Raw genomic sequence first — 21,272 nt, forward strand, 5'->3', positions numbered from 1 at the left:
GATTTAGTAAGTGTTAACTCGGGAATACTGGCTTGGAGAGTGTGCTAGCTGCAGGGAGGTTTGAAAGTGCCCAGCCATTCAGCTAGTTTAAGCATATTAAAAATAAGCCTGCATGTGCATGTCGCTCATTTGTGAACCCAGAGCTCTTGGACAGGTGCAGGAGAAGCGTGTGCACCTGCAGGGAGCGTAGAGCAGGCTTTAACAATTTACTGTTACAAGGAAACTAGAGTGGCTGAGAAAGACTGAAAGAAATATTCAAGATCCTTAGCCACCGGGGAAATGCAAATCAAAGCTACTTTAAGATTTCAACTTAACATCAGTCAGAATGGCCACCATCAATACAGCAAGTAACAGTTCATGCTGGTGAGGATGTAGAATAAGGGGAACACTAATCCACTTCTGGTGGGAGTATTGTACAGCTACTAAGGGAATCAGTGTAGTGGCTCCTCAGGAAGATGAGCTCTATCTACCTCAAGACCCAGTGGTAACTCTTGGGCATCTATCAAAAGACCCTTTATCCTGTCACAGAGACACTTGCTCAACCATGTTCACTGCTACCCTATTAGCCAGAAACTGGAAACAACTGAGATGGATAAAGAAAATGCGGTATATTTATACAATGGAACATTATTCGGCTGTCAAGAAAAAATGAAATTAGCAGGCAAATGGATGGAACAAGAAAAAAAAATCATCCTAAGTAGACAATCCAGACCCAGAAAGACGCGCATGGAGCGCACTTGCTTATATGTGGGCACCAGCTGTCAAGTCAGCAATAACGAAGCTCCAATGTACAGAACCATATGACTAGAGTAAGGGACTGGGAGTGGGTGTAGGCAGAGATCTCCTTAGGAATGGAAACACAATAGTTATGAATGGATTTGGGGGGTAGGATGGGACAATAGGATCAGTGGGAATGAGAAGGAAAGAGGACAAGGGAGGGAATATGGAGTGAGACAGCTAAAATTAAGGGCCATTTGAGAGATAGTATGGAAACCTAATACAGTAGAAGCTTCCTGAAATATTCACATATATGAAGGCAAGCTAAATGAAATTGCCAAAAAGGGGGGAGGGTGGAGATAGAGCCCAACCATCAAACTCTCAGCACAAATGAAGCTTTCAGTACTGGGATTGGTCGCATTTAATTGAGCTGTTGGCCAAAGGGCTCCCCTGGGGATCCAGGCTGTTGCCGAGATGATAAGTTGCTCTCTTCAAACTAAGGGTACGTTGTTGAAGACAGCACCAACACAGTTCGTTAAACATGGCGGAGATGAGCTGGTGCCTGAATGGAGCTTCACTTCTATATGATGGTGTCCTTGGTACAGTAAAGCACTTTGGAAGCTACCAGAAGAGAAACTGAAACACCAACCCATCCAGTAATCCTTTGATCTTCGATGGTGTCCTGCCTACAAGATATGCTAGGCAATGGTAGCACAAAATTGTGGAAGTAATCAACCAATATCTCATTTGGCTTAAGGCCCGCTTCACAAGATGGCACTTACCCTGACACTACCTGGGTGACCAAGAACCTGTGACTAGAAGCCGGGGGACCTAGGGTAAAACCAAATCCCACTGTTCTAAGAACCAAAACAGCAAATGAAGACAAATTAAAAAAACCCAAACTAGCAATAACTGACTCCTAGCGACATCCTGCTATACTCATAGATCAGAGCCTTGCTTGGGCACTATCAGAGAAGCTCCCTCCTATAGCAGATGTGCACAAACACAGACCCACAGCCAGACATCACGAAGAGAGTGAGAGACCTCGGAACACTCAGCCCTAAAGAGGATGTTTCCTTCAAATCCCTCCCCTTGGAGCTCAAGGAACCCAGCTGAAGAGGACTAAGAAGAAAGGGTGTAAGAGTCAGAGGGGACAGGGACACCGAGGAAACAAGGCCTCTAATCAACATGATTAACGGTTATATGAACTCTGAGAATGAGCTGCATCGGCCTGCCAAGGTCTACACCAGGCCCTGTGTGTATATATGGCTTCCAGGTTAGTGGTTTTATAGGATTCCTGAGTATGTGAAGAGTGGGTCTTGATTTTTGTGCCTTCTCTTGTGCTCTTTTCCTTCTCTTTGTTACTCATGTTTAACTGTTTAACTCTGCTGTGATAATTTTTGTTTCATCTTATTATGTTTTATTTTGCTGTATTTCATTATTATACCTTAGAAGACTGTTTTCCAATAACAGACATAAAAGGAGTGGATCTGGGTGGGAGGGGAAGTGGGGAGAAACTGGGAGAAGAGGGAGGGGAAACTGTATATATTATAATACACAGGATATATTATGTGAGAAAAAAACTTTTAAATTAAGGTAATATTTTTTCTATTGTATGACTATACCTTATTTTTATTTTTACATTCATCCATTAGTTGGATAGTTCAGTGGTTTTCAATTTATATTGCTAACCAGTAATACTCCTAAGAGTATTTGGGAACAAATATTTGTATGTAAATGACTTTTTTCCTCATGGATAAATCAAGAGAAGTGGAATTGCTGAATCATACAGTAATTCCATGTTTAATCTTCTGAGGAAAAGTCAAACCCAAAGTTGCTGTGCCAGTTTATAATTTCGTCAACACTCCATGAGGGTTTGAGCAAATTTCACAAATATTTGACAAAACTCATGCCAGTCTTTGTTATGGCCAAGCTAGTGGAGATATAGTAGTATCTAACTGTGGCTTTGATCTGCTTACTTGACGTATGGCTGTCACCTTTATATAGATATGGTTCAAAGAAACATCAGTTGGAACCCTTTAGAGTGTCTTTAACTGCTCAATTTCTAGAGTTCTTTTTAGATATCTTGTAAACTGTTTACAAATACTTTGAGGCTGTTGCCACTTGATCATATCTACATAACACATTTTATTAAATTCTTATCAACTCTTCTTGTTTGTATCATATTAAAATTCTATTCACTAGTTCTAAGTTTCTTAAAACCTAAATTAAGGGGGCCTGGGGTGATGGGTCAGCAGTTAAGAACATTGGCTGCTCCCTTATTTATAATAGCCAGAAGCTGGAAAGAACCCAGATGCCCTTCAACAAAGGAATGGATACAGAAAATGTGGTACATCTACACAACGGAATATTACTCAGCTATCAAAAACAATGACTTTATGAAATTCGTAGGCAAATGGATGGAACTGGAAAATATCATCCTGAGTGAGGTACCCCAATCACAGAAAAACACACATGGTATGCACTCATTGATAAGTGGATATTAGCCCAAATGCTTGAATTACCCTAGATGCACAGAACACATGAAACTCAAGAAGGATGACCAAAATGCGAATGCTTCACTCCTTCTTTAAAAGGGAATAATAATACCCTTGGCAGGGAATAGGGAGGCAAAGTGTAGAACAGAGGCAGAAGGAACACCCATTCAGAGCCTGCCCTACATGTGGCCCATACATATACAGCCACCAAACTAGATAAGATGGATGAAGCAAAGAAGTGCAGGCTGACAGGAACCGGATGTAGATCTCTCCTGAGAGACACAGCCAGAATACAGCAAATACATAGGCGAATGCCAGCAGCAAACCACTGAACTGAGAATGGGATCCCCGTTGAAGGAATCAAGAGAAAGGACTGAAAGAGCTTGAAGGGGCTCGAGACCCCATATGAACAACAATGCCAACCAACCAGAACTTCCAGGGACTAAGCCACTACCTAAAGACTATACATGGACTGACCCTGGACTCTGACCTCATAGGTAGCAATGAATATCCTAGTAAGAGCACCAGTGGAAGGGGAAGCCCTGGGTCCTGCTAAGACTGAAACCCCAGTGAACGTGATTGTTGGGGGGAGGGCGGTAGTGGGGGGAGGATGGGGAGGGGAACACCCATATAGAAGAGGAGGGGGAGGGGTTAGGGGGATGTTGGCCCGGAAACCGGGAAAGGGAATAACAATTGAAATATAAATAAGAAATACCCAAGTTAATAAAGATGAAGGAAAAAAAATTAGCTGCTCATCCAGAGGACCCAGGTCTCACTGTTAACACCACTAGGGCAGCTCATAACTGTAACTCTAGTCCCAGGGATCTATTATCTTTATTGTAGCAACTACATGGTACAAAAACATTATCCTTTTTACCACATTTAAGTGTAGACATCAGTGGGATAATTATTCACATTGTTAGATGGTCACCAATATCATCTCCCAAATGTTTAGTAAGCTCCAGTGTAGTAAATTTTCAAAGAGAAAAACATTGTTCTATTCCAAGATTGTTTTGGGGATTCCTGGCCTCATATTACATTTAATTTTAGGGCTAATATGTCTGTCTCTGCAACAGAGGTGTTGAGAGTTGGTAGTAATTGCAGATTGGGGAAAACCTCTCTTCTATAGAGATGACATTTCTTCCCACTCATTTTAGTTTTAATATCCTTCAAAAGACTTTTACTGTTTTAGTGCAAAAGTCACAGACTTCTTTGTTAACTTAATTTCATTTTTGTATTGCCTTTTGCTACTGTATAGTGTGTGTGTGAGTGAATTATTTAGGGTTAATTTGTAAGAGTTTATAATTTGCAAACAGGCATCTTTAGTTTTCTTATTATTGATTTCATTTTCCTGCCTACTTCCCTGGCCATAATTTCTATTACAAAGCTGAGTAGAAATGCTAGAATTGAAAAAAATCAAGCATAGTAGAGTGGAGACTGCAGATGTTTACAAGACCTTGGATGGCCTTTGAGAAGCTGGATTTCAGTGAGGTTTCCCTCATCATTAGATGAAAATGTCTCACTATCTGTAAACTGGAATGCAAATAAAGTGTGGAATATATTTTTCTTTTGAGAGACTGGAAGTTGGTACATGCTAGGTAAAGGAAATTCTGGACTCCTTAGTTTGAGAGGACACTTTAGACATACTGTTACAAAGGTGTTGCTAGACAAATTAAGTATGTCCTGTGTGGTTTCAGTGAGAAGACTCTTGAAAACGCTCACATAATTTTCTTTTTTATTAGCTTCCTTGCCTGCATTTTCTCCTTTGTTGATTTTTGTTTTATCTCTTTCTGCTGGGGCAAAATGAGCCTAGTGAATCCGCACACCTGGACCATTTGCTGCCCTTTCAGCATATTGTGGTGTTGAGCGTAAGGGTAAAGCAGGTAGTCCTTCAACACAAAAGACTGTGAGATTATTCACAGATGCCCCTTATCAAGATAACGTTTTTTATTCTATTTTTTATTATTTTGAGGGAAAAAATCTTATTAGCTCAGCCTGACTTTGTGATCACCGTCATCATACTCCTTTCCCCGTGAAGGAATTACAGACATATGTCAATATTACTAGTATATTCTATTTGTAACATTTCCCCCCCATTTTTCAATCAAGAAAGTGCTGGATTTTTGTCAAGGACCATTTTGGCAGTTTCTGAAAATGTAGGCTTTGTCCTTTGTTCTACTAACATTCTATTTACATCCTTTTTTTTTTTTTTACATATTAAACAAATCACACATTCCTAGAATAAATCAGCCTGGTCTCAGATTTCTACTACAGAAAAGGACCAAATAAAACACATAATTTCACACACTGCTCATAGCTGTTAATAAGGTGGAAAAAAAAAAGGTTTACGAGAGAGCAATATGGGAAGGTGTATGTAAGGCTTATTAGACGTAATACTTCGATCAGAAATTTAGACAAAGAACAGGAGACATTGGGATGGAGATAATTCCAGGTGGAGGAAACTAAAAATGGTTACAGGTAAGAACAACCTTAAGTGTTTTTAAAGTTACAGCCTCAACAGCGAGATGTCCGCAGTAGTCAAAGCAGATCACTGCAAGATGAAAACAGATGATAGAGGGAACTTGTGGATCACTGGAGAGAAAAGTTCAATTTCTTTATAGTTGTGAGAGCAAAGCATCGAAACATTTTCTGGACATGTAAGACAGCTTTACCCCTCCCCCCTTCCTTTATCCTGGAACATGATTCTTCTTAACTTCCCAGAAATACCAGACATCTCTAGGCCTCTGGTAACTTAGTCATTGAGAGATAACTGATTTGTTTGGGGTTGCTTAGAAGTTAGTTTGTTTCCCGCACTCTGTTTCCTTATCAGTGTAGCTCGAGTACAGGCGGTCACTTAACCAGCGTACAACGAAAAGAACAACTCTCAACCCCTTCAGCGCTGCCAGCTTTGGTTCCTTTCCACGACTCGGTGCTGTACACTGGGCATCGGCTGCCTTGGGATACTGGCAGCATCCGTCCTGCAGTTCACTCTGCTACTGAGCAGGACTTGCATTTCAAGGATACAACCTGGGCTGAGGACGCCTCCTGGGAGACGCGTCCCCCGGCTTCCAGGTGCCTGCTGCCTCTCTACTCCGTTTTGCAGATGCAAGGCAAATATCCCGAACTCTCAGCACCCACTTTCCCGGCCGGGTTAGATACCTCCCTTTTCCCTCCCCATCTAAGGAACTCGCAGCAGGGATGCCCTCTGCAGATAGGTCCAGCTTAGCTGCAATGCACCCAGCACCCAGCGCAGCACCTTCGTTCTTTCAAGCCATTGTCCTACTCCACTCACCCAGGATGCGAGTTACGCCCAGGGTCAACTTCTCAAGGTGCGGCTTGCTGCCGGCTTGCATTGGGGGCGGTGTCTCCTCCATGGCACGCGTCTTCACCCCGCGCGCGGCAGCGGCGGGCCCAGTCCCCGGCGCTGCCGTGCACAGCCGGCCGGCCGGCTGACGCGCCCGACCCCGCCTCAGGTCTGCGGCCGTCGGGCTCAGGGCATGCCGGGAGTTGTAGTTTTCAGCGCCTGAGGGCTCCGCCAGGAGAGGATGGGCGGCCCGGGCGGCTTTGGCAGCAGCGGTTCCGCCGGGCGCTCGTTCCCGCGACCCTGGCCCGGGCCTCACTTCACATCTCCGCAACCCCGCCTCACCTCGGCCCGGAGCCTCTCCCCTCGCCGGGGCCGGAGGCGCAAGCGGGGGCGGGCCTCTGCGCCGAGTGGCCAATGGGGACGGAGCCTGGCGGTCGGGGCGTGGCGGCCCCGACTCGACGCCTCGAGTGGCGGTTGTTTCAAGATGGCGGGCGCGGCGGGCCCCTCCCTGCCGGGCTCCGCGTTCTGGAGCCGCGACTGTATCCTTTGCCCCGCTGCTAGGGGGCGCCGCGCCCTCCTGGGTGGCGAGGGCGGGGGCGCGAGGCTTTGTGTGGGCCAGAGAAGCGTGGCGCGGACCCCGGGCTAGGGATGGGCCTTTCCACTTCAGGCTGGGTGCCCGACTCGCCCATCACCTGGCGACCAAGTGTCGCTAGGTGGGAATTCTGGCTCATGGGTAACCCGCCCGCCTTAGCTGTGAGTTCTGCAAAGATGGCCTGTAATCGGGGAGTCTCAGCCAAGTCTGGAAGCGCCCCTCTGCCATCCCTTGCAGTGAGGCTGATTGAGGGTGTGAAGTGAGCCTGTAGTGGTAGGGAGAACAAGTGTGGGTGAACACAGTTGGTAGCTGGGCTGGAAGTCTTTTTCTCTTAATTTGGAATTACCGAGTAGGAGCAAATCAGGTGATTTTATTTGCTCTTTTTGGTCTCCTAAGGCCCTTAAGTGATGCTGTATTTTCTATTGCGTCATTAGGAGGCTTCATTGGGACCAGTTCTGCTGGGGCTAGTTAGGGAATAAGATAGGAAATGCCTCGAAGCCGTGTTGATTTACTAGATTGTGGGTCACCCCTGTTGGAAATCGAAGTTTGGGGATTGTTTCTGTTCAGGAAGCTGTGAAGCTTTCTAGCCGCGCAGTAATTAGAATTCCCAGTTCGGTAACTGACAAGATTTCGCAATGGTTCAATTCTAGGATTAGGTTAGCTCTTGATCCTTAACTTTCGTCTGGCTTATATACTTCCTTGCTGTAGGGTCGTTACTCAAGGGAGGAAGTGTAATCAGTGTTTCTGAGTGCCTGCAAAGAGGCCAGTTGGTTTGCTAGGAGTGGTGATGACATTGTTTTAGGCGTTCCTGTTACCTTTGGCAGAATCATTCTGGACATTCTATTCTACTTAGCTCCCAGGGAAACTTAGAAGATTGTATTACCCGTTCCCTTTATTGAGTTACCTAGCTTAGAGTTTCATGTGTACGGAGAGGAATACTTTTGCCTTCTGTGCTGCTGACTGTCTAGAGTTGTACACTTTCTAAAACAGAATTCTCTCTTGTCTCTGATAGGTGGGTAAAAGCAAATGAAATTACCGACATGTCCTGTAGAAAAAAGCATACCGACGCACTCTCAAAGCAAATCTTTTCCCCCCTTTACCTATTAGAGTCAAGAAGCAAATATGTGCATTAGAACCACTGTACTGAATTAGAAAGTCGGAAATTGAGATCAGTCTTTTCCTTAGGAAACAGAGTCATTTGCTTATAACAGCTAATGGTATTTTTCTAATATAGAATGGAGGTGGTAACGGTCTGTTTCCCTGGGACTGAACAAATTAACAGTCTGTGGTCCAAACCTTTGCTCTTGTTGTTAGTAGCCTTCAGCGCATTTATGTAGTCATAGCACTCACCATTTGTTATAGAAGTGGTAATATAGTCTCTATCTTTTGCATTTTCTCACATGCTGAATAGTTACTCTAAAGCATAAAGCATTTCCATGTATCCACTAATGATGAGAAGCTGAAATTGTATGGGAAATGTCATGGTAATTATGTTCTATAGAAATTCAGATGTAAGAGAGGAATTGGAAAATTATTGGTATCTCCAAAGTTATTGGTATTTCCAAAGGCTTTCCATCTAATGACCAATTAACATTTAGCCTCTGATACTTTCATTCTCTATTTCCATATTGCGTACAACTATGTTGAGTTACATTGTTGCTGAATATTTGCTGAAAAAATATGGTTAGTTATGAACCATTTGATCTTTGGATCTTGGGTTTTTTTTCTGTCACATTGATGATCATTTTCCAGACCACACCATGGTAAAATTTTCCCTAGGAAAAAAGACAAATGCACCTATGATCTGGTATTCTTTGCATATTATTGAGTGAAAGATTTTTCATTGCTTCTGTTAAACAATTAAATGTGAATGAGAGATTTCTCAATTTCTATCATATGAGAGAAGATAATCAATGACTGATCATTGCCTTTAAGAAAAGTTGTTTGTATCTTCAGCATTTTGATTTAGCAGTGCTATTTGACACAGTATTTTGGCATGTTATGTGTGAATAATGAGGGTACCATGTGCATTTTATGGTTAGATCATCTAGTAAAACATAATCTTATGTTGTAAACTTATTTTTTATTTAATCCATAAAGTTTGTAGTAATGTAATAAGTGGATACTCTTTCTGCAGTACCTAATTTGATTATTACTGTGTACTTGTTGGATTAACTGTATTAATAATAATATTAACAGTTTTGGACTACAAGGGAGTGGCCTAAAACATTGCAATAATTATCATCTCTGCCATTGAGTTTTTAAATATGAATAGATGAAGACTTCACATTGATGTAAGATGAATATATCTGCAAACCTTCATGGTCAATAGTAATTGCATATACCTGTGTCGCTGCCAAATGATGTGCTGGAAGAGACAAATATTAATGCTAATTTTTTAAAGGTTTGTTGAAATTAGTAATTAGAGTTGTTGGGAACATACCTCATAAAAATAAGTATCAGTTTTATCCCTTTGTGAGTGGCTTAATATAAACTAGGTATTCTTTTGTGTGGAAATCCATACAAAATTAGATATACAGGTTAGAAATAATTTTTTTGTGTTAACATTTTAGAGAAATAAGGTTATGAATAAACGAAATGCCTAGTGATTCACAGAAAAATAAAGGTTGAAGAGTGGAGAAAGGGGTCACATTTGGAGAGAACTGTGCAGTTTTAAGTACCTATGTGGTTAGGCAGTGAAGGCCTCAGCCAAAAAGTGGTGCATTACCAAAGGCCTAAAGATAATGACTGAGTGCATCCGGAGACTCTGAGAAACAGCTGTGTAGCTGAGGAACTCATACACGAAAAGTCTCTGACACAGGAGCTTGTGTAGTCACTGACAAATTAAAGGACGCCAGTTAGACTGGCTGGCTTTGTGTGTCAACTTGACACAAGCGGGAGGTATCACAAAGGAGCCTCCCTTGAGGAAATGAGATTCAACTCTAAGGCATTTTCTCAATTAGTGGTCAAGGGTGGAAGGGCCCATTGTGGGTGGTGCCATCCCTGGGCTGGCAGTCCTAGGTTCTCTAAAAAAGCAAGCTGAGCAAGCCAGGGAAAGCAAGCCAGTAAGTAACATCCCTCCATAGCCTCTGCTTTCTGACCTGTTTGAGTTCCTGTCCTGACTTCTTTGGTGATGAACAGCAATGTGGAAGTGTAAGCTGAATAAACCCTTTCCTCCCCAACTTGCTTCTTGGTCCTGATGTTTGTGCAGGGATAGGAACTCTGACTAAGACACCAGGAGTAAAGGGGGGTGTAACAGGAACTAGAAGAGGAGTAGGCTGGAAGGGTCAGAGCCTGAGCACTGTAGGCTTTGTAAAATTTGAATTTTTATTCAGAATAGGTATGACACAGGGTTTTAAAATGTTCATTCTGACCTCTGTAAAAAGTAGAATGCTGAGGAATTTTTGTGGGAACAAGAGAGGACAGATAGGAGGCAATGATAGTAATTCTGGTGAGAGAAAAAAGATGATTTGGATTTATGTCACATTGTTGGTCAGAAGTTGTTGGACTGTAGCTGTATGTTGAGGGTTATACCATCAGAATTTTCGGAATGTGAGATAAGAAATAAAAGTCAAGGCTAACTGTGATTTGGAGTTGGCCCGAGCTGCTAAGAGTATGGGAAAGGCTATATGAGGAGCCATCTTTGAGATGAATGTAAGGACTTTAGTCCTCAGGACTGTATGTCTGTCAGTGTTAACTTTAGCAGGTAGACTTTAGTTCTCAGGACTGTATGTCTGTCAGTGTTAACTTTAGCAGGTAGACTTTAGTCCTCAGGACTGTATGTATGTCAGTGTTAACTTTAGCAGGTAGACTTTAGTCCTCAGGACTGTATGTATGTCAGTGTTAACTTTAGCAGGTAGACTTTAGTCCTCAGGACTGTATGTATGTCAGTGTTAACTTTAGCAGGTAGACTTTAGTCCTCAGGACTGTATGTATGTCAGTGTTAACTTTAGCAGGTAGACTTTAGTCCTCAGGACTGTATGTATGTCAGTGTTAACTTTAGCAGGTAGACTTTAGTCCTCAGGACTGTATGTATGTCAGTGTTAACTTTAGCAGGTAGACTTGAGCTAGAGATTAACTTGGCGGAAATCAAGTTTCTTTATATACTGATAGTATATAAAGACAGGAGAATTGAATAAGATCTCCAGTAGAATAAGGAAAGAAAACACTCCAAATCAGAGGTCCTGAGAATCTCTAAGTGATAGAGAATGGGTAGGCTAGAGGAGTTGAAGGGAAAGGAGCAAGGATTGTTATAAAAGTCATAGGAAATTGTGAGTGTGCTGTTTTTATGAAGTTAAGCTAACAAATTTTGGTGTGTGATCATTTATATCAAATGCTATTCATTGATCAATGCAAAGAAGCCTATGAATTAATAGTTCACCAATATTGGGGAGTTAGAAATACTTTTGTTAGGTTGATAGAATCAAAGCTTGATTGGGATAGGTTCATAACTAATTAGGAGAGGAAGTGGAAACAATGGAAAGTCTCATGAGAAGTTTTGCTGTAAAGGGGGAAGTGTACTAATAGGATGCAGAGTTAGGGGATTTATTTTCCTTTTTTTAAAAAAAGGTGTTTGGGTGTGTGTGTGTGTGTGTGTGTGTGTGTGTGTGTGTGTGTGTGTGTAAGGTCTCCATTGCTTATAGATTGGGGTGTGAACACTTCTGTTAGCAAGAAGGGACAATGTGGAGGTCCATAGTTTGTTTCTTAAGGCAATAGAAAGCAGATTGTTATCTGAGAGTTAGAGTGGAAGTTGGTCAGGGCTGAAGGAGGAGGGGAGTATCCGAGCTTATGAAGCTGAGCAGGGTTCCACTTCCATTCCGGCTCTTCTCTCCCAGTTGTGAGCAGGCTCCTTTGTGAATGATCTAGAAAAATAACCTGTTGGCAGCACATCCTTGGAGGACACCCTGCATTTATCTCATAATTAAAAGCACTGCTATCTGCAGCATATTTTGTTCCATTGTCTTGGATTATTTTTCTCATTTTTTTTCTTCAAGTACATTTCAAACACCAAACATTTATTGAGTGCCTACTATATGTAAAGGCTCTGTGTTAGACTAAAGATATAAAGTAAAAGAGAGGGCTCTTAGGGCCTTGCTCATTCCAGGTAAGCCTCTACAGCCCCAGCCCTTACCCCACCCACACCCCCTACCTGCTCGTCCTTGAAGACAGGGTCATAACTCAGACTGGCCTTGACGCACTCTGTAGTCCAGGCAGGTCTTGAGCACCTTCTGCCTTAGCCTCCCCAGTAGCTAGAATTATAGGCTTGCATCCCTAAGCCCAGCATACTACTAGGCAATTCCAGTTAGTAATTCTTGGAAACAGGATTCAATCACTAGGATTGATGTGAAGCTAAAAGATTTATTTATTTACTTTATTACTAAATTACACTGTCATATATAGTAATGTTTTCTCCTACTGCCCTCAACTACGCCTTCTGTTTTCCTGAACTGTTTACTATGTTTGGTTCTTTTGGTAGCCCACACAGAACACCATTGGGGCCTTCTATATGATACTGGCTTTGGAACTATCATATTGACTTTATAGATTGTGTGTGTGTGTGTGTGTGTGTGTGTGTGTGCGTGTGCGTGTGTACATGTGTACATTTGCAACAGAAAAATGTGTGTCTGTCTATCTTTTTTTTTTGAAATTCTCCTTTTGAAATGGAAAATAGTTCTTTTTTTCCCCCTATATTTTCCTCCTGGCTCTAGGACCTTTTGGGACATTTCATAAATGTATTATAGAAGAGTAAATATTCCTTTGTGTTTGTATGACTGACTTGCCCTAAAATGTTGTTTGACCTTCAGAGCTACTGACTATTGACATGATTTATTTTGCATGGTTTGTAAGAGGAAAGTAGCAAAATAGCAGAGTGCATATCACAAAAGCATTCTGTTTGGGAGCAAGTATGGGGAAAAGATCTGGGGACTGTTTTGTAAAATACCCATTCCTTTCTCATTTTCTAGGTTGTAAGAAGTAAGTACATTCTAGGGTCAAAAGAGATAACTTAGTACACAGAGCAGGGCAGCCCACGGACCTTACCGTGCTCTACAGTACTTTCCTTCATATTTCCCCCACAGTTTCTGATGAAGAACAATCCGTAGTTTATGTTCCAGGTATGACCGTGCCTAATGTGCTTGATGCTTCCCTGGGTTCTTACGTATCAGGAGAAAATTAAACATTGGTACAACCTTGTGTGTGCAGTTGGATATGAAACAAGTCATATGAACATAACAATTTTTCAAAAACAAAATTTAAAAAGCAAATGTTTTAAAATATTTGATGATATCCTCTTAAGATCTGAAATGGTGGCTCTTTGTAGGATCTGGCTGGGCAAGTCAGCATTTATGGTTTAAACTGTGCTTCATTTACTAAAGAGATTCTTTTTGAAAATTTGCATTTCATATCTCAAAAGAAAATATAATAAGTCGATTCAGTTTAAATACAAGATTCTCTGCTTATTGATTGTTCAACTGGAAGAGTAGTCACGTGGAGTCATTGAAGATCCTCTAGGGAAAAGCCTAGGATTCCCTCAATGTTATCCCAGATGTTGTAATTTATTGCTTTTAATGTGACTTACAAATGTCCATAGGACCTAAATGAATTATTGAATTATTTCTTTAACCTTCTTGTCACATCTTGTCACACACACACACACACACACACACACACACACACACACACACACGAGTTTTAAATTGAAAAAGTTAATAAAATCGAATTCTGAAGTCTTGTTTAATAAACATTTTTAGGAATCTCCACAGAAAGAAATACAAGATCAAGGCTCAAGTTGATAAATCCAAAAGTTGATGCTAAAGTTAAGGTTCCCAAGGTGACTGATATTCCTGCCTCCATGGAGTCTTTAAAAGGTGCAGGAGATTCAGTAGCTGAACAGGTCAGTAATGGTTTACTTACTTGTTCAGGTTTTTGTGTGTATACATGTTGCATGCATGCAAGTGTGTGTGTTTGGGGGCGCATCGTGGATACACTCACATGCGCATATGTGGAAGCCAGAATTTGGCTACTCTCCTCTACTTCTTTATCACCCCACTCCACTTTGTTTTGCTGGATTTGGTGGGGGCCTTTAGTTTGTAACACAGATCTCTTCTTTAATCCAGTGCTCTCCTGGTCAGACTCTAGGGGTTCACCTGTCTCTGTCCTTTAGTCCTGTCTGCTGGTAAAGTTACAAACAAATGCTACCATGTCCTCATTTGAACTCTGGTCCTCATGCTTAAGTGAAGGCAGTTTACTGACTGAGCCTGTCCCTATCTTGTTAGTTTTCTATATAACTGCTTAGCGAAGGCACAAAGACCTTCGAAGGGCGGTCTTTTTGTATCTTTAGGAACTACAGAACCTTTTATGATCATTGATAGTGCTAGGAATCAGTATAAAATACCACTTTGCAAGAGTTTTGTTCCAAAAAGGATAGATGTGCTTTAAGCCATAGCCAAGAAAATGCATTATCTTCCTAGTTCTCAAAGTATTTAAATTTTACATTTTACTCTTTTCTGGCATTGATTGGTAAGTCAAATTCACTGTTTTCATGGTTAGGAATTCTTTGTGTTTATATTCTTAGAAATTTATTTGCTGTTGGCTGATCCTTTTATATTATAATGAAGTTTGTATGTAGAAAACCAGCCTGAATTATTATGCCTTTCACTTAGAAAATGTTATTTTTTAAATTTTTTTTTGTTCTGTGTTTTAGAAAAGCAAAACTCCCCCTCCCCACTCCACACATTCCTTTGGTGTGTGTGTGTTTTTCTGTCTGTTTGTTTTAACCAATATATTTCAAAGTAAAAAGTCAGTTTATTGTAATGCTATGATTGTTAAGTTTTCTTTCCTCAGTCAAAGTTGATGTGTGTGTTTGTAATCATGCCTTATGGGTAGAATCTTCCTTCTGCTTATGTTGTGTGGCTTTTTCTGGGGAGAACTGATCAATCTGGTATTCATTCCAGACAAGATTCTGAAGAAACTGCTTCACCACAGGCATCACCATCAGAGAATTTACTGGGGTTACTTACATGAGCTTGGTTGACTTCAAGGGAGCTACATCACCAAAATCATTCCCCGTGTGGGTGACAATTCAGAAAAGTTACCTCCTGTTCAGCTTGCAGGCTGAAACCCTCTCCTCAGCTCTGCCCTGGTTTTAGAATTTGAGGGATTGATAGACTTTGTGAGCCTTGGAAGGTTTTGTAGCATCGTGTGTCTTAGGCCTCTTCCCTCCCTGAGGAGTAGGGCTTCAGTTTGGAGGAAACAGCTACACAACAGTTTGGTTTGTAAATGATTTCATCCTTCTTCCGGGGTGTTCTCATTTTTTGAGGTATTGTCTATGTCGTGACTGGTTTGTAGAATCATAGAGTTGCTCTAGTGACTGTCATCTGACAAAGCCCAAAACACCCCAAATATTTACTGTCAGACTATTTATGGAAAGTGTTTCAACATTTCTAATGTATAACTGTGGAGACATTTTTCATCTTTCCCTCATGCCTGTGGAGTAGTGAAGAGGGTTTGCTGGTGAACCCAGAACAGTTGTCCTTTTGGATGGCGTTTGGAGTAGAATGGCAAGTTTCAGTGCTGATGTTTGTCGATGCCAGCACTAGCGCTGTGTGCCCCTAAGGCGATACGTGAGAAGCTTAGCTAGTCACACTTCTTTCTGCAGTCAGTGTCTCATTTGTACAGTGTCTAGTTGTAGTCTGTGGCTGTGATAAAACTCAGACCTGCAGCAACCTGGGCTCAGCACATCCTTCCTAGTCATAGGTCAAACTTCAAGTAGAATCAACTTGTTGGCTTTAGATCAAAAACATTCATCTTACTCATACAGCTTTACCCCTGTGGCATGAGATGAACCAACCTTAGGAAATCTTAAATGTTGGACTTGGTGGGTTTTTATTTTGTTTTTAATAAATTTTCATTTATAAAAGTATATATTGAGCTAAACTTGGCTTTCAACTATAGTTTTCAAAACCCTGTCCTATACAGAGTGATATATTTTTATTTTTTAGCAATGTTTAGTTTTATATGTTTGGAATTTTATATAAATACTCGTATGTATCACAGGACTAAGTTTTTTGCTTGTTAGGGTATTCATGAGCTTTCTTAATGTTGTATAGAGAAATTTTAAGTTTCTTTTCGCTAACGTGTTAGCACTCATCTATCATTTTAACTAAGGAGATGGATCAGCATTAGAGAGCGCTTGCTGCTTTTTCAGAAGACACAAGTTCCTATCTCAGCATCTACACGGTGACTCACAACCACCTATAACTCCAGTTCTGGGGCATCTGATGCCATCTTCTGGCCTCTGTGGGCACTGTGTACATGTGGTGCTTAAATACACATGCAAGGTGAAGCCATCACACACACCTTATGGTGGCACACTCCTTTATCCCAGCCCTTCGGAAGCAGAGCCAGGCGAATCTCTCGAGTTCAGAGACGCCTGGTCTACAAAGCAAGTCCTGTGACAGCCAGGGCTACATAGAAAAACCCTGTCTTTTAAAAAGTTGTCAAATAGGTACTGGAAAAGCAAAAAGGAAACAGTAAGATATTGTGAGGGATTAACTGTAAAACACAGCCACCATTTTCCAGGGGTGGATGAACAAGAACAGGTTTGAAGTAGTAAGACTTGGAATAGAACATTGGGGCATGCGCTTAAATTGAAGCTTGGACTTCTGTGTCAGGGTACCCGTCTGACTGGCTTTGCTGTCTGCCCTTCAGAGGCTGAATTCTAGGAACAGTTATAAACTAGAGCCAGTTGTCCTGTGAGAGTAACCAGCTGGAGTGTCCCTGAAGGCCCCAGGAAGCAGGCAAGGACGAGTATATTCTCTTCCCTTCTTACAACCTTGGTCTCAATCTAGTTCTTTTTGTAGTAGAGTTTATCAGAGAGCCAGATGCCAAAGAAGAAATGAGGTTCCTAAAGTCCCAACTCAGTATTACAGTGCTGAGCACGGAAAGGTGGGCTTCAAGATGAAAGGGAGTAGTGAAGCCACAGAACGGGGAGTGCTGGTGCAAAAGTTGCCAAGTTGTGCTGTTCTCTGGGTGGCGTGCATTCATGTTTTCAGGTTTTGCTGTCCAACACAGTGGCTGGCTGGAGAGGTGGCTTAGGTGATCAGAGTGCTTGCCTGCCAGCATGAAGGAAACCCTGTGTGTGCAGTCCCAGCACCCATAGTGAGTGTGATGGTCGTATAGGTCTATAATGCCAGGCCTGTGCCGGCAGAGGTGGAAGGACCAGAAGCTCAGTGTAATCTGAGGCTACCCTGAAAACAAACAACAGTAATAAAATGGCTGATAAGATTGTGCCGACTGCCAGAGTTTGTTTGGGGTTTGCGCCCTGCACCTGTCTTCACTTCTTCTGTTGCCCAGTCCAGTGCCTTCAGCTCCCCAGTTTGAGTTTTTCAGTTTTTGACATTGCCTTTATACTCATCTTTAAAAATTTACCTATAATATTATATGCTTCTGATTCTCTTCCTGTTTTTTTCAAATGGCAATTTAAATTTAACTTAGATTTAAGTGATACTAAAAATTTAAAAGAATACCAATGTCTTTTATTTTAAATGAATTTTAAAAACTAATATTTTATCTTGATTTTTACATATCCTTATTAAAAAATTTTAATCATGGAAAATATATGAAAGAAGTAATAAAAACCTAAACACCCATATAGTACTGTATACTACAGAGTTCTGAATCTTTGTGTTTCTCTAATGGAGTGACTTCCCTTTCTAATTTTCCAAATGTCTCCACAAGGATTTCTGTAAAAGTGTCTTAAATCGATCACACCACAGCATAGCATAGTGTTTGAGGACATAGCGGAATCCATGTTTGCACTCTATTCTGCCATTCAGCTGCTACAACTGTGGCTGAACTGTACGCTTTGTGTGTGTGTGTGTGTGTGTGTGTGTGTGTGTGTGTGTGTGTGTCCTCCCTCCCCATTTTTATTAAATTGGGCATTTCTTATTTACATTTCAAATGTTATTCCCTTTCCCCGTTTCCCGTCCATTAGCCCCCTAACCCCTCCCCTCCTCTTCCACCCCGCTACTACCGTTCCCCCCCACAATCCCCTACACTGGGGATCCAACCTTGGCAGGACCAAGGGCTTCCCCTTCCCCTGGTGCCCCAACAAGGCTATTCTCTGATACATATGCAGTTGGAGTCCTGGGTCAGTCCATGTATAGTCTTTGGGTAGTGGCTTAGTCCCTGGAAGCTCTAGTTGGTTGGCATTGTTGTTCATATGGGGTTGCAAGCCCTTTCAGCTCCTTCAATCCTTTCTCTAATTCCTCCAACGGGGGTCCCGTCCTCAGTTCAGTGGTTTGCTGCTAGCATTCCCCTCTATATTTGACATGCTCTGGCTGTGTCTCTCAGGAGAGATCTATAGCCGGTTCCTGTCAGCCTGCACCTCTTAGCTTCATCCATCTTGTCTCAAACTGTGTACTCTTAATGGAGAGCAGGAGCAGTGTCTGCCCAGTCACACTGCTGTGAAAACGAGATGGGTATCAGGTAAAAAAATACTTATTGTATTCCTGGCATGCAAAAACACTGCAGGAAAATTCCAGTCTTTCTTATATCTGGCCCTTCAGAAATTTGATTTTTAAAAACTTAATAATAGTGTCTCCTAACTAGCCTTTATATATCTTAAACAGTCCTGGAGTCACAGTGTCTTCCAGAGACATATCACCCTAATGTGGGAAGGTACTTACCTTCTCTAGTAATTAGTAGGCATATCTTCCAGTTCTGTGTGCCTCCTCCTGTAAATTCTATAATGTTGTCTAGTTTGTTATCAGTTCCCTAGCATGTCTGGAATTCATAGTAGGTTTAAATGAAAAACATACCTAGTAATCAACCAGATAAGTAATTTCTAAGAAATTTCACTTTCCATGTTTAATTTGATAAAAGTAGTTAAAATTTGTTTTTAGTAACAGTAACCAGAAGGTGTTTTATTCTAGAGTTTCTGCAAGAGAGGACTGAAGAGTGCGTCATTGAAAGATTTATGTGTTGAGGACAAAAGGCGCATTGCCAATTTAATTAAAGAACTGGCCAGGTGAGACAACCTTCCATGGCGGCTATACAGGCGACAACTCATTGAGAGCAGAGTATTGGTAATGTATGTGAAGTCTGTGGCGGTTTGAATGGAACCCAGAGGTTTGTAGATTTGAGTGCCTCATCACCCAGGGAGTGGCACTGCCTGACTGAGTCAGGAGGTATGACCCAGTCAGAGTAGGTGCATCCTTGTCAGAGGAAGAGTGTCACTGGGGGGTGGGCTTTAGCATTTCAGAAGCTCAAGCCAGGGCCAGTGAGTGGCTCCTCCTGCCGTCTGCAGATCTCAATGCAGACCTCCGGGTTCCTTCAGTACTGTGTCTGCCTGTGTGCTTCCATGCACTCTGCCATGCTGACAATACACTAAACCTCTGAGACTGTAGAGAAGCCTCAACTGAATGCTATTTTTTTTAAAATAAGAATTGCCTTGGTTATGGTGTCTCTTCATAGTAATAGAACACTAATGCCATTTTGTCATTAATCAAATAAAAATGAACTTTTAAAAAAATGTTTTTTATTGCCCAAATACTCACATTCAAGGGCCTACATCCATTGACCTATCACTTTCTCACAAGGAGTTACCTCAAAATTATTGCACTAGGGGACTAGCATTTAACAAGACTTTGGACAATTTGCATTAAAATTGTAGCAATATTGCAAGGGCGACTGATTGCATCTATTCTAATGTACTTTTGTACCACTGCAGTAAAATACATCTGCGATGTGCCTCCATCCACAATGGCACGGTACTGCAATGGCTACTCTATATATCCCAAAGTGGTGTATTGTTATTAGCACGTTAGATTTCCCAGTGAAGAATGAGCTTTCCTTCAGCCCTATTTATGTCAGGACTGATTTTTATTAGCATCAGACTTGATAAACTTGAATTTTATTTTAATACAGGACTCTGGGAATCACAGAAATAAAATAAAATAGATGAACTTTTTCATTTCTTTAAAAAAAGAGAGAATAACTTTTTATTCTGAAACAACTATAGATGTTATTATAGCTGTATTATAAATGTAGAGAGAACTTATCCACACTTTACCCAGTGTCTACTGATGGTAATATTTTGATTAACTACAACTATACTATTTTAACCAGAAAACTGACATTCATAGAACTTGTCTGTTATATACAGAGATCACCAGTTTTACATGTACTCATTATAGATTTATTAAAATCACTATGGTAAAAGTTCTGAATAGTTTTGTTACAAGGATTTTGTATTTCTTTTGTTTTTTAAAGGTGCTGGGAATTGACTCTAGGGCCTTGTACATGATAGGCAAGTGTTTACCACTTTATTTGCACATAAAAAATTTTGTGTTTATGCACGTGTATGTAGGTATTCTTAGAAACCAGAAAAGAATGTTGGCTTCGCTAGCCCTGCAGTCACAGGTGGCTGTGATCCCCCTGACGTGGGTGCTGGGAATGGAACTTAGATGTTCTGGAAGAGCAGCACACACTTTTAACCTCTGATCCATCAACCCCTGCCTCAGCACAGATACTTTATTTCCTGCCCACTTCCCTAATCCAAAACTCCCGTTTCTCTGTGGTTAAACCTGTTCTTCTAGCACTAAAATTACAGTCTGTCAAGAAAACTATACGAATGGGATCAGATATTGTGTCATTTTTTTCCAGATTGATTCTTTTTAGTATGATTCTTTGAAGCCTTCCAAGTTGTATATGTCTCAGTATTTCTTTGTTTTCCTTTCGGTGTAGAGGTGCTAGATTAACGGTTCGTCAGTGGAAAGCATTGGAATTCCTTCTGAGTTTGACAGTTACAAATGAATTTGCTACATTCAAGTATAGATTTTCACATGTGCACTACAGTTTGCTTTCTTTGGTATTAAGTGTGTTTTATTTTCTAAGAAACCATATTTCAAAGAAGATGTAGCATTTTACACCCCCACCAACAATGAAAAAAAAATCTAGTGTTTGGAATTGTAACTTCCAAAGTCTGTAATTTTAACGTTAGGAATTTCAGGGGAATTTAATGATGTTGGTTAGTTTGTCTTTTATAATGGTCGATAACAGGGACATTATTTCATGTTCTTACTCCTGTCTGTGTCTTCGCTGGAACGGGGCGCATTCTCATAGCTATATCACACCAGAACGGGGCGCATTCTTGTGGCTC

General features: G+C 41.3%; 2 protein-coding genes across 17 annotated transcripts in view; one reads left to right on the forward strand and one right to left on the reverse strand.

Moving 5' to 3' along the window:
* Window positions 1–6,670, reverse strand: part of Tpgs2 (tubulin polyglutamylase complex subunit 2) — a 56,943-nt gene extending 50,273 nt beyond the window's left edge. Inside the window, exon 1 of one of the 2 annotated variants that reach the window (NM_001014147.1) lies at window positions 6,508–6,670. In NM_001014147.1, coding sequence (NP_001014169.2) covers window positions 6,508–6,589 — 82 coding nt within the window. In that variant the 5' untranslated portion in view covers window positions 6,590–6,670. The remainder of the gene's footprint in view (window positions 1–6,507) is intronic. The other variant, XM_039096955.2, reaches the window with a different exon arrangement.
* The window catches only part of Kiaa1328 (KIAA1328 homolog), a 299,019-nt gene continuing 282,559 nt past the window's right edge, over window positions 4,813–21,272 (forward strand). For 6 of the 15 annotated variants that reach the window (XM_003751756.6, XM_017601011.3, XM_063277515.1 and 3 more), the window contains exons 1-4: window positions 6,761–7,058; window positions 13,189–13,224; window positions 13,861–14,003; window positions 19,045–19,139. In XM_003751756.6, the coding sequence (XP_003751804.2) occupies window positions 6,761–7,058; window positions 13,189–13,224; window positions 13,861–14,003; window positions 19,045–19,139 (572 nt within the window). Of the gene's footprint in view, window positions 5,694–6,760; window positions 7,059–7,138; window positions 7,273–7,336; window positions 7,476–7,918; window positions 9,516–13,188; window positions 13,225–13,860; window positions 14,004–19,044; window positions 19,140–21,272 lie in introns of those variants that run through there. The other 9 variants (XM_017601012.3, XM_039097032.2, XM_039097031.2 and 6 more) reach the window with 9 other exon arrangements.

Source organism: Rattus norvegicus, chromosome 18 (assembly GCF_036323735.1).
Source record: "Rattus norvegicus strain BN/NHsdMcwi chromosome 18, GRCr8, whole genome shotgun sequence".
NCBI lineage: Eukaryota > Metazoa > Chordata > Mammalia > Rodentia > Muridae > Rattus > Rattus norvegicus.